Here is a 12,456-nt window from a genome sequence, read left to right on the forward strand (position 1 = left end):
CAGGAGCCTGCAGGACACAAATATTCAGGAAATGAGATTATGGCTTGCATGTGGACCGAATGGAGGAGAACCTTCTCAGCCCACCACCAACGTTCTTCCTCTCTTCTTATTGTGAAGGGAATGAAAACCATAGGGGCTGGATCCATTGAAGACGTCAAAGTCCACACAAGCACATTGTGAACATTTTGTAGGGGATTAAAAAACAGTCATGCAGAAGCCTGGAGGACAAGGTGGCGACCTATGTAGAACCAAAAAGAATCAAAGAAAGGTGACCTGCCATGCAGAACAGAAAATGTAACTAATAAGGGACTGGTCAAATCCTCATGCATGGCTTCCAAACTCTGCAAGGGAATCCCTGCTACAGGACCTACACGGAAATGCTCAGATGATCACGAGACCTCCCAGCAATGGGAAATGCCCCACAGAAGACCAAACTCCCTGTTCTCATGCAGACTGTGGGTCAGGGACTCTATCCTTCCCCTCCCTCCCAGTCCATGCAATTGCCCCGAAGGCCTGCAGCCTGCAGGTAGTGAGAATCTCTTACGTCTGTTGGGAGAGTTCCAGAGGGTAGCAGAGGATTTGGACAGCCTCTTGTTGATTATAGAGTCCACGTGTTTGGGAAGGTTTACTGCTGATATAGAACACCTGTTTGTACCTAAAAAGGGAGAAAATATAATTAGGTGACAGACTTTTGTACACCCAGATTATGCTTTTAGCCCTCTAGCATTTAGACACATATACACCAGTCAGCAGCAAAGCAGATATCACAAGCCGAAGGCCTGCTGAATGGATCTGATACCAGGTCCAGATGTTGAGTAAGGAACATAAAAGCCTGTTAACATCCCAATCTAATCTCCTGCAGGGCTGACTATTCTTATGTGCCCCCTCCCCCCCCAAAAAAAGGGACAGTGTTCCTCCTGGGCTGGATAAAGAGGTGTTTTGGTGCCACGACTTCTAGAAATCTTCTTGCTGGTTTGAGCCAGAAATAATCAACTGGACCCCTGAGGCTTTCCAAGTCTCCTGTCACCCTAGTGGCGTTTTCCACACTTGGATAACATTGCCAAAGAACCAGTTTAGAAATGTATTTCAGTGGCTACGTTTAACCACAGTGTGAACTTGGTCTGCATATTATAATCATGTGGATCTCAAGTACTATAATAAGCACATCTTAGCATTCCTCTAGCTCCTCTCTCAACATTAGGCCCAGGCTCTTTATGAACTCAGGTCTCGTAAGAGACTTTTACAAAATAAGGAAATCCCATACTGGGTATTTCTCTGTGTACACACAATGCATCAGCTGAACAATTGATTGTAATTCTCTTTTCTAAAATCTGCTTTCCTTAAGTAGTTGCACATCTGCACAGAGATAGCAGCAGTGCACAAGAGCACAGCCCTGGAAAACTGGTATGGTCTCCTCCATGATATGACGTACAGCAGCTGCACAATCCACAGAAACTTTGGTTTTAATGCTCAGAGCAGGGCAACAGCAGCATGGAGCTCCCTTCCGGATCCTCCTGCAGAAAAGGGATCCTGGTTAAAAATCTCACAATGGCTCCAGAGGTGGACCACACCGACTGAAGTGCTACAGCCCAACCCTTCAAGACATCGCTCCGGCAGTACCAAAGAGGGCTGGGTTTCAAACTCTGGAGAAAACGAAAGCAAGATCTGTGCTGACATGGAAAATCCATTAAGCCAAGCTCTGGGATGTGAGCAGCTTATGAAGAAGCAGGCCGAAAAGAAATGCCAGAAAAAAAAAAAAAAAAAAAAATAGATGACCATCATTAGGCAATTCCTGACACCTGGGTGAGTTGCGTTTCCTAGTTCACAGCAGGTGGGGCAAGAGGATTTGTGGAAATTGTTCTAAACTTTAATTTGAGAGGGGGCAGTGGGAGGTTTCACTGTGCATCAGGCAGAAGTCTGGCTCCATTTCGGAAATTGCAGAGCACTTGTGTGTTTCATTCTTAGCTGGAAATACTTCAGTACTGCAGAGGTAGTCACATCAATGATTCATACAGAGATAACCAGCACAAAAAAAAAAGATGGTGGTTATTCAACTCTGCACTCCCCACCTGTTCTGCCTCAACTATGCAACCCTCAGGTCATTCAACACCCCTACTCCCAATTCCTCTATACACAGATCGTCAATCTCATCCACCATCATGTGTAGCTCCCCTGAATTTCTACAGCTCTCATTTACAACTCAGCAGAAACCAGAGCTAGACCGGAGGTGTCAGCTTTGTCTGACAGCAATTAACCTGAATAGCCAAAGGCTCAGAGGAGCCTGAACTAATCTGTTTAGTAAACTCGGCACCAGCAACTTCAACATCCATTAGGAGATCTGCAGCCACCCCACAACACAGACTGTGAGATTACCAAAGCCCCTATGTATGTGCAGGAATAAGCCACAAAACCATAAGGAAAAACTATCTGGGTTAGCAATCCCAGTGCTAATGGGATTAACATGTACAATGCTACTGCACCTTCCACATTTCTCAGAGAATGCAGACGCTCTCCTGTCCCCCACTCCCTAAGCTAAGCCTGCATGTCAGTCAAACTTTCTCAATACAAATTTAGATTATAAAGGAAGAAATGGTGCAAGGCCACTGGAATTGCTACACGGCTGATCCTTGGGGACTCTCCCCAATGTGAAAGCTTTTAGCATTGCAGCTTTTTCCACGGCCTTCCAGTGGAACCCACAAAGCTGATGTGACACTGGGCCGGCATTTGCGGGAGTGGCCGACTCACCACCTTTGGGCACTGCTGAATTCTGGTTAAGCGCTCCAGCCCAAGACCACCTCTGTTGCCGGATCTCTGCCCAGGTCTTCTTGGCCGATCTCTGGATTGCTGCTTCATAGCGCTCCTGTGGACCCAAAGGGAATCAGAGTTAAACGTAGGGGTATCTGACCTATGGCAGACATGTGAAAGCCAACTCATTTCCAGAAACTGATGCTAAACAGCAATCCTGAAATTAAGGAAAGTTCAGTGAGGATTAGCACCACAGAGACATCCAAACTCTCTTGGGCTGAATGGCACAGAAAGAGGCTTCCTAAGCTAGGAGACAGCTGACCCTCCTAATCTTTGAGAGGTCTGGAAAGTGCTGCAGCATAACCTGCCTGATCCAGGCCCGATTCTTGGTTCCTTCAGGCTCAGTTCTCTTCCATACACAGAGTCCCCCACACTGCGTGTAGGAAAGAGAAAAAACGGGGAGCAAGGGTCGCAGGAGAAAGACGCCAGGGAGCATCCTGCACACGTCCCACGTACCTTGTTCTTCTCTAGCTTTTGCCGCTGCCTTTCCTCCAGAACTGCCCGCCTTTTCTCAGCCTTCAGTCTCTGCTCTTCCAGCCGCTTCCTTCTCTCCTCCAGCTGCTTCTCCCGCAATACTTTCGCCTTCTCTTCTTTTTCCAGCCAGATGCCTTTTTTGGCAGCTAAAGAGAGAAGCAAACCCCAAAATAAAAATAACACAATCTGCCAGAGACTTAGAATTGATAGCAGAAAAAGGCCAATGGTAGATTCTCCGGCCTTATCTCTCCTAAACGTGCCTGTGGGGTGCTGGGGATTAATCAGTCCTTTATTAGACAATCTCAGGGAATGCAGTGCAGGGAAAACATCTAAATCTGCACCTAACCGAAGGCCTAGGGATAACTGCACAGAGAAAAATGGGAGTAACCTGCATGGAGTGGCAGTAACTACCAGAAGAAGCTTGCCGGGCAGACTGGATGGACCATTTGCTCCTTTTCTGCTGTCATTTCTAGGTTTCTATGATCCATCCAGTCTATCCAGCAAGTTTCTTATGGTGCGTGCAGGTTACTCCCAAGCCTTATATTAAAAGTACTAATATTATAAAAACCCCAGAACCAAACAGCTGTTAAATCCCACAACAAAATTGCCACTAGCAACATTTTTACAGGGTGAGCAGCCTTCCTGATAATTCATACAATGCTGCTGGAACTTGGCCGCAGGAGCAGTCCTGCACTTTTCCCCTTATCTGCATTATCAGCACCCTGGACCTTAAACGTTAGGGTCCAGTGTTTATATCTGAATCCAAATTCCCCATCCCCCCCCCCTGAAATGGAGCGATGCTGCAGTTCCATCAAATCAAGTAAGCTCTTATGGTAGTAACTGCCACTCCATGTTGATTTAACCCCCCCATTTCTTAAAAGTTCAACTCTAGCCTTTAGGTATCCACAGTGTTTATCCCATGCCCCTTTGAAATTTTTCACTGTTTTTGTCTTCACCACCTCCTCCGGAAGGGCATTCCAGGCCTCCACCACCCTCTCAGTGAAGAAATATTTCCTGACATTGGTTCCGAGTCGACCTCCCTGGAGTTTCCATTTTGTGACCCCTAGTTCTACTGATTTCTTTCCAATAGAAAAGGTTTGACGTTTGCTCATCATTAAAACCTTTCAGGTATCTGAAGGTCTGAATCAGATCTCCCCTGCACCTCCTCTCTTCCAGGGTGTACATATTCAGATCCTTCAGTCTCTCCTCATAGGTCTTCTCATACAGACCCCCCACCATTTTGATCGCCCATCTCTGAACTGCCTCTATCCTTTTTGAGATTCGGGCTCCAGAACAGCCCACAGTGAGGCGGGAGGTATCATGAATGCTGGTTCGATGATGTACAGGTAACTGGCTGGCCACTTCAGTCCACAGCTTACCCTCTGGAGGTGCTGAGAGATGTAGAGACCTGCGTAACCAGCAGACCACAACAGCCTGGCCAAGGTGCAGAACTGAACGTGAGAGATTAGGGAGAAAAGCCTGCCCTCTCCATAGCAATGGCAGCGTCCAGGTGCTGAGGGGCACATTCCTACCGAACCTTTTTAAGTAAGGGCTGCATGGAATAGACATTTCAATGTTTGATACTTGGCAGAAAAACATCTTTCAACTGCTGCATAAGGCTGACACGGGATCTGAGGGAGAGGAAGGGATTGTGGAGCTGAGCAGACTGGGGTGGCCGTACGGTCATCATACTGCTATATGGAAGCAGGTCCATGTGCATCCACAGCTGTGTCTTCCACCTCTTGTTACTCACTCCCATTGCATTTAAACAATTTGCAGCCCTCCTGAAGCTCTTGCCACTTATGATTTAGCAGCAGATACACGAGCCTGAGAAGCTGCTAAATTGGACACTGGCAATAACTGAGAAAAAGGAGGGGGCTTAACAAAGATGTCTGCCCACATCCAGCAAAAAAGGATGAAGGATGCTCAGAAACAAGATGAAGCACCATCGACTAGAAAAGTCTTTCTACAGCCCCCTGAAAATAAAGAGAAAAAAAAAAAAGAGCAGGGCACATCTGAATGCACCACCAGACTGGGGCAGAGGCTGAATCTTTCTGGCTGGCTGCATTTACATTATTGCAAATCCAAAGCCAGGACTGAGGTCAGCTTGAGCTGCAAATTCCTTCTGTTCAAACCTAAATCGGAGCTGAACGTGAAGAGTGATGAAGTCCATATTCAGAGTCAGTTACCCGGCTAACTTAATATTTGGGCACTTATTCAGCTAAAGTTTAGCCAAATACCCTATTATCCAGCTAAGTTATCTTACCAGATGAAGTATCTGGCTGCCCTATTAAATATACCTCCAAAGTTATCTGGCTAGCTTGCTATCCAGACAGTGACTGAATATGGACCTCAACATCAATCTCCAGAGGTGATGAGGACGGGATAAGGCACTGTCACCTCACCACAGTACATTTCCAAATGTAAAAGGAATAATGTGAGCTCTTAGCAAACTCAATCCAGCAGAATAACTCGTGTATAAAAGGCTCCAGTTTGTTATAGAGGGAACTCAATGTACCGAATCCTCACGATGCGCCATTTTCTCTCAGGAGAGATCGTGCCATGACCATGTGCTCCACTCATGTCTTCATACGGAAACACAGGGTGGAATTAGGTGCTCTATGGAATGCATCTAATTGTCCTAGATGAGTTTGGGATAGTTTTTTTTTGGAGGGAAGGGGGTATGAGATATAGCACTCGTCTGAATTGTTGCAGATCTCTGCTATTCCAGAATTTCACTCTGACGAATTATGAAAGATGAAAATCTAAAAAGGTTTTAAGTTCAGTGGTGCTCTTTCCAAAATGACCACCCATCCCCCATCAATTGCAGCACCACTCCTGTGACCGGAAACTCTAGTGTCCTTGCTTAAAAGGATGCCTTCCTCCATCATCCTACAGTACCTATAACGCACCAGCCACCCTGAATTCAGCCTGGCTGCCGGTTTCTGCAAAAGCATGTGAAATATTTATGAAATGCTGGCTCTCTGGCTTCCAGAGACAAATTTAATATTCTTGGACCTCATCCACAGGAAGAGCTGCAGGTCCCAGGAACACAGCTCCCCGAGTCCTGCCAGTAACAAAACCATTTACAAATCAGAGACCAGCAACACTCAGCCTGTTCCTTCCCTCCCCCCACAACATGATTCAAAAAAAAAAAAAAAAAGCTGCAGAGGTGAAACAAGGATGGGACGGGAAAACGTCCAAGGACTTCATTCCAAAACCTCATTAGTCAGGTCTGTAACACCAGCAGCATTTGGGGAACAGATAATACAACAAGGAGCTGCTTGCAATTACCTGAAGAGAGCCATCTCAGGCAGTCAGGAGACCTGTACGTTGGGCTAATGGTTAGCAGGTGTATTACACCACGAGCCACCTCTGACAAACAGCACAAATAGAGGACATACAATCTAGAACAGCGCAGAGCCATTTTGTACTAGGGATGTGCATTCGTTACATCCATTTCGGTGGTATCTGCATACCTCACAGATTTTATGATACACAAGTAAAAACAGATAGACAGTTTGCATGCATTTTCAATAACGAGTTATGTTCATGGGTACTGCCGAAACGGATGTAACGAATGCACATCCCCACAAGGTACTACAGGAAGGACACCAACCATTGCACGTACCGGGCGGATCATCTTCTCCCCGGCAGCAGTTAAGACAGGGGGACCTTGCCCTTACCTAAGTATTTTGCTCTCTCTTCTCTTCGTTGTTTTGCTTGTTTGTGCCTGTCTTCTGCTGCTTTTTGGGTATCTATGTGTAAAACAATTTTCATTAAGCATTACGATAACCAAACTCAGACTGCACATCGTTACTCAGTATTGGACACCTGGCCTTCATGTGCACCAGAAGGACAAGCAACTAAACCAGGGGTGGGCAATGCCTGTCCTCAGAGGCCAGCAGCCAGTGAGGTTTTCAGGATATGCCTAATGAAAATGCAAGAGATACTGTGCATGCAGATATTTCTCATTCCTATTCATTAGGGATATCCTGAAAACCCATCTGGCTGGGGGGCCCATAGGACCGGTTTGAGCACCCCTGCTCTAAAGCATGTTTAACAGACAGCATTTACCAGCTGTTTTACAGAGGTGCCATGCAGGAGACTGGGGTTCAATTTCCAAGGCCAGTTTCTGCTCCTTGGATCAGCTAGGGCTGGGGATACTTTGGAGGCAAGAGGACATGCTGGCTGTTGTGCAATGGCTACACCTAGTGGCCAGACTTGGAAGCACACATGTAAGACTCAAGGGAGCTGTGGGTCGTGACCGTTAGCTGAGGGCTATTGCTAGGACGTTTGGCTAGATAGGACAGGTTAAAAACTGAGCACCCCCTCTCCTCCCCTACCACCAGCTAGTTGGCTCAGGGCATCATTGGGTTCCAATTGAGCTGGAATCCCAAAAATGTGAGAAGAAACTGTTGGGCCTCCCCAAAACATTAAAAGAAAAAAAAGTTTGACAGAGGAGTCCTGTGATGTAGGAACCCCACTGCACCTCAGTCAGGTCTGAGAAGGGAATAGCAGGAGGCTCCTGAGGCTAAACTATTGTTTGCTCAGAAGAAAGAGCCCATAGCAATCACAACCTTCCAGTAAGCCAGGCACTGCTTTACAGTAAGGAGTGGCCTTTTTTATAGTGTGGAAAATTATAAGACTGGAGGAGGTCAGGTGATGGGGGAGAGCAGGACAGAGTAGGATAAACTTTGGGGATGCCACTGCGTGAAACCCAACCTGGCTTCTGTCTGGGAGAGGCAGCGGGGACTGGCGTCGCTTCGTCGCTTTCCGGAACTTTATCTTTCGGGGCTGTACTCGCTTCAGCGCTCTTTGGCACTCTCTCGTCTTTCAGGGTCTCCTCTTTCAGGATCTCCTCAGAAGCTGTAAAGGCAGAAAAGAAAATTAAGGCAATCTACAGTCAGCCTGACTACTTAATGCACAATCATCCACAGTCCCAGGGGAGAGCGACGTAATAAGGAGCAGACCTCCATCCTTAAAGGAACATCGTGGCACCTCGCTCTATCAGATGGGCTCCCTTCCAGGTCTGGTCCATGCAGGAAGCCCATTCATCCTCCCAGACCCTCCAGACACTGCTAAGGAGCTGGCGCGCACCCCACTGCAGGCATTACGGAAGACTCTGCCATGGGAGCCGGGGCACAGGAGTGCAAAACAGCAAGGAAAGATGGGAGCAGCTTCCAGCAGGGCATGGTGTGAGATCTTACCCTTACCTTTTTGAGGTGTGGTGTTTCTGGGTGGAAGCCTAATTTAGACAGTTCCTGAAAGCTTTTTTGGCACAACATCCAAGACCCACAAAACGTGAAGCTGAAGATGGTATAACCATGCACCCCTCCCCCCAGCCAGTCCCTGGGGTTATCCTCGAGTGCACGTTCCCTTTCCTGAAAGCACATACTTTTGGCCCCATTGGGAGGGGAGGAGGGGGGCAGGGGCAAGGATGTTTTAAAAAAAACAACTGGGGTAATCTAGCTGTGTCAATCATTAGCAGCACATCCTCCCTGTACACAAAATCAATCACGGTCTGCAGTCACCAGCCGCTAGAGCTAACGAGCGTAACTGGCTTCCCCCATACTGCTAAAATGCCTTTCTAAGATTTTCTAATTCTCTAACCGGGAAAGGAATGGTCAAACGGGAAAGACTAGAAACATGGAGCACGCTGACAGACAAGGACTGCAGGCCTATAGAAGAGATATTTTACAGGCATTTACCCACATTAAAAGCTTTGATTACTATGTGCTAAGTTTCATTAGCAACATCAGGAAAAGCACCATAGCCTCACAGATATCCTCTTTCATGTGGCACCAACTATCGGGCCGATGCAATAACGATGTATAGAAAACGGGTGCTCGTACTGAAAGCCCATCCACCTCTCCTGGATGTGTGATGCAATATGCTAATGAGGTGCTGCACTAAAAAGCACATGCCAGGATCAACTGTGCATCCGTAGCGCGTCCTTGGCATTGAGCGCCCAGGAGGCATGGCTGTGAGCGAGTTAGCAAAGTGGACGCTCTTAAACCGAGCATCTGTTTTCCTAACCTGACCACCATGAAGACTTTTTTCCTGATGCTGCTTTCTGTGGTTCCTCCTACTTAATACCTTCGCAATACTAAGTAGGAGGAACCACAGAAAAGCAGTATTTTTTCAAGACTTAAAACGCCAGCTCTAGGGTTGGCAGAAATTTTTGCACGTTAAAAACATGCACATCGGGTGCATTGTGATGTTTTTGCATCGCGGTAGCAACTGATGTCTCAGCTACATAGCATTTACATACTATGAGTGCTATTAGCCACGTGCTGGTTTAGATGCGCTAATCCTATTATTGCATCATAAATTATTCTAGCACGTCCAAAATACGCGTCTAACCACATGTCAAGCTGTGTGCTAGGCTGAGTGCACTATTGCATTGGTCCGTTTATCGGACTACAGTGCTCCACTAGCCATGAAATTCCTGTAAGGCACTAACCCTATTCAAATTTATCCAGATCATCGGATTAGCTTTCGGACAGAGAAATGGTCTCAGATGCCTTTGGAACACCAGAGCCCCAAGCAGCCCCTTCCTCTCAGGCAGACTCGCACAAGACAGTGACCCATGGCCCTTCTCTCAAAGCTGGATTTGCCATGTGCTTCATTCCTATTACATAGGAGGCCTCTCAGATTCTTAGCGACACTGGCAGCTGATCCCTCTTGTTGGAGCACCGACAATAAGACTAAGTGCTCTCGCATGGGGCAGCTCTGCAGGCATGTGTCAGGCTCCGGGATGGATTCCTCCTTTAATCCTTGTCTATGACCTTGATGCCAGCTGGTGGTCTCTACCGAGATCACCCCAAACCACATTGACCTCAGACACAGCTGCAGGGGAGTTAGCACATGGAGGGCAAATAGAAACATGAAAGGGATACAAAAAACAAACGGGAAGCAACTGGCCCAAGTCAGAAAAGACAGACACTGCCTCATGGACTGGGATGTCCTTCTGGAGAACAGCAGACCTAGACGTACAGAGATTCAGACTGCAAATCGCCACTTTAATTTTATGTGAAGATGGCGATTAATCTGGGGGCTCCTGTTTTTTTTTTTTGGGGGGGGGGGGGTTGTTTGTTTTTTTAAGGCTAGCCACATGCATCAGGAATTGGGAGCAGCACCTAGGATCCCCCCCTGTGTATCTTGTTCATCATTCATAAACATCTTTTGGGAAAAGGGCTCCACAGCCTCTGACCTGTGTGTCTTCCTTCCTCTCATGTCCAGCGATGCCCTGCTTCGTAGAAGAATTTAAAGAGGGAGATACAGATTTGCTGGGTTCTCTTTTCTTTGAGGAGGTCACTTGCAGGGCTCCAGAAAACCCTGGACAATTCTCAAAAATCTTACATTAAGCCCCTACTGCAGTCTTCCAGAATTAATGAGCAGTTATTGAGTGACAACCCCCACCACATCCCATGGCAGAAGCAGACTCAGCAGTGCATTTATACTCCCACAGGGCAGTCACAGCTCCCCGGAGCAGTCACATCCTGCTAGGAGGAATGGCCTGTGCTTTACGAAGGGGCATGGAGATGAGACAGTCCAGTTCAGGGCACTGGCATCAGCAGAACTGGTGCACACTGTACACCTCAGACGAGATTTTCCGCTGAGTGCAGATTTAGAGAGTTTGGAGCTTGTTGAGGGTTATTTTAAACCCAGGCAGCTGCCTGCAGTCCCACATTGCCATGCAGACATCACACGCTGTGTATATGCTGCAGAGCGTCCTCTTCCCCTTCCTCCCAAAATCCACCTGGACCTGCTTCGGCCACTTCTATTTGGTGTTCGGTTCCCTCATCTTCTCTCCAACCCCCGGTTCACTCCCTATCTGATTCATCTAACTGTAGCACTAACTCCCTCTCACCAGATCCTATCCTCAGGCCCACTGTTCTCCCACGCAGTCCATGCCAGCCCTACAATCGCCTAAACAGTCAGAAAAAAAAGGGCCACCAGGCCCAGCTAGTCTGCTCAGTCTCTGCTCCTTCTGCAATACCACAGGGAAGATGTACTTATTTAATCTGTCAAGTTCTTGGGATGTGCTGCAATCAGCAGGGTCCTGTGCATGGACTTGTACTGGGGAGTCTGCATTTAGCCGCTGTCTTCACAGCGGAGGTCACATGACATCCTGCAGCTGGGCATTACGTAATATGGCCTGCCTTATTTCAGCATCACCCCAGGCGATGAGCAGGCAGATGCAACCGGAGGACAAATCCAGGGCAGGCGGTGCTTAGCTACCACCGCAGGAATGCAGTCTAGGCCAAACAATCCCAGCAGCCTTAGGGCAGAAGCCAGAGTCCCACCCTCAGCCACTGATACTTTCTCGTGGAAGGGAGAGAAGCAAAAGGAACCAGGCCATCTACAGGGCTACAAAAACGCCACAAAATATGCAAAAAAACCCATCACTTTAGTCCGTGGAGGCACAGGCACCTCCAGGGTGGAGATGGCAGGCAGTTTTTGCAGAAGTGGAAGTTAACAGCTGTCCTCTTAAAGCAGCATTCATGCCTTACCAAGGCAGAGCCTCCCCTGGCTCTGGTCCTGGCCCATCCCTTTGGGTTTTAAAGAGCTTCTAAGGGTCTGAGCATAAGATTATTACAGTCATACATGCCATCAATTCAGCCCTTTAACCCTCTCCCCGAGCTTTACTGCTGCACTACTTTCTCAATCCATGTCAGACTAAAAAGACGCTATCAAATATAATAACTGCATTACTCGCTTACCCTCTAATTAATGAAGATTTAGCAGCGGCAAGCATGGGTGAAATCACATCTGTCCCGCCTTGGCTGTCTAGCTCAGACTTGCTCTGAATTAAATAAACATACAGATGCTTATTGTGACTCCAACATCGCTCTAAGCTTCAACGGCAAGAGGAAATGTGGAAAAAAGGATTTGCTATCACAAAGAGGGGAGTAGCTGGCTTGTTACGGCGGTTACTACCCCAAACCAAATAAGCCTAATACTTCACTTTCCAAGCATATACAGCATAGTTCTCTGCTTCAACGGCAGGGGAGAAGAAAAGAGGGTTCGCACTCACAAAGCGGGGAGTAGCTGGCTTATTACGGCGGTTACTACCCCAAACCAAATGTGCCTGATACTTCGCTTTCGATGCATATCCAGCATGGCTCTCTGCTTCATGGCATGGGAGAGGCTGATACATCAAGCATTTCC

The 12,456-nt window shown here is 47.4% G+C and overlaps 1 protein-coding gene across 4 annotated transcripts in view; it reads right to left on the reverse strand.

Moving 5' to 3' along the window:
• The window catches only part of MAP7D1 (MAP7 domain containing 1), a 63,769-nt gene that overhangs the window by 16,889 nt on the left and 34,424 nt on the right, over positions 1 to 12,456 (reverse strand). For 2 of the 4 annotated variants that reach the window (XM_029619708.1, XM_029619709.1), the window contains exons 2-6: positions 8,005 to 8,148; positions 6,966 to 7,037; positions 3,262 to 3,425; positions 2,746 to 2,860; positions 545 to 655 (exon numbers count right to left, since the gene is read on the reverse strand). In XM_029619708.1, coding sequence (XP_029475568.1) covers positions 545 to 655; positions 2,746 to 2,860; positions 3,262 to 3,425; positions 6,966 to 7,037; positions 8,005 to 8,148 — 606 coding nt within the window. The remainder of the gene's footprint in view (positions 1 to 544; positions 656 to 2,745; positions 2,861 to 3,261; positions 3,426 to 6,965; positions 7,038 to 8,004; positions 8,149 to 12,456) is intronic. The other 2 variants (XM_029619710.1, XM_029619711.1) reach the window with 1 other exon arrangement.

This window comes from Rhinatrema bivittatum, chromosome 11 (assembly GCF_901001135.1).
Source record: "Rhinatrema bivittatum chromosome 11, aRhiBiv1.1, whole genome shotgun sequence".
Taxonomy (NCBI): domain Eukaryota; kingdom Metazoa; phylum Chordata; class Amphibia; order Gymnophiona; family Rhinatrematidae; genus Rhinatrema; species Rhinatrema bivittatum.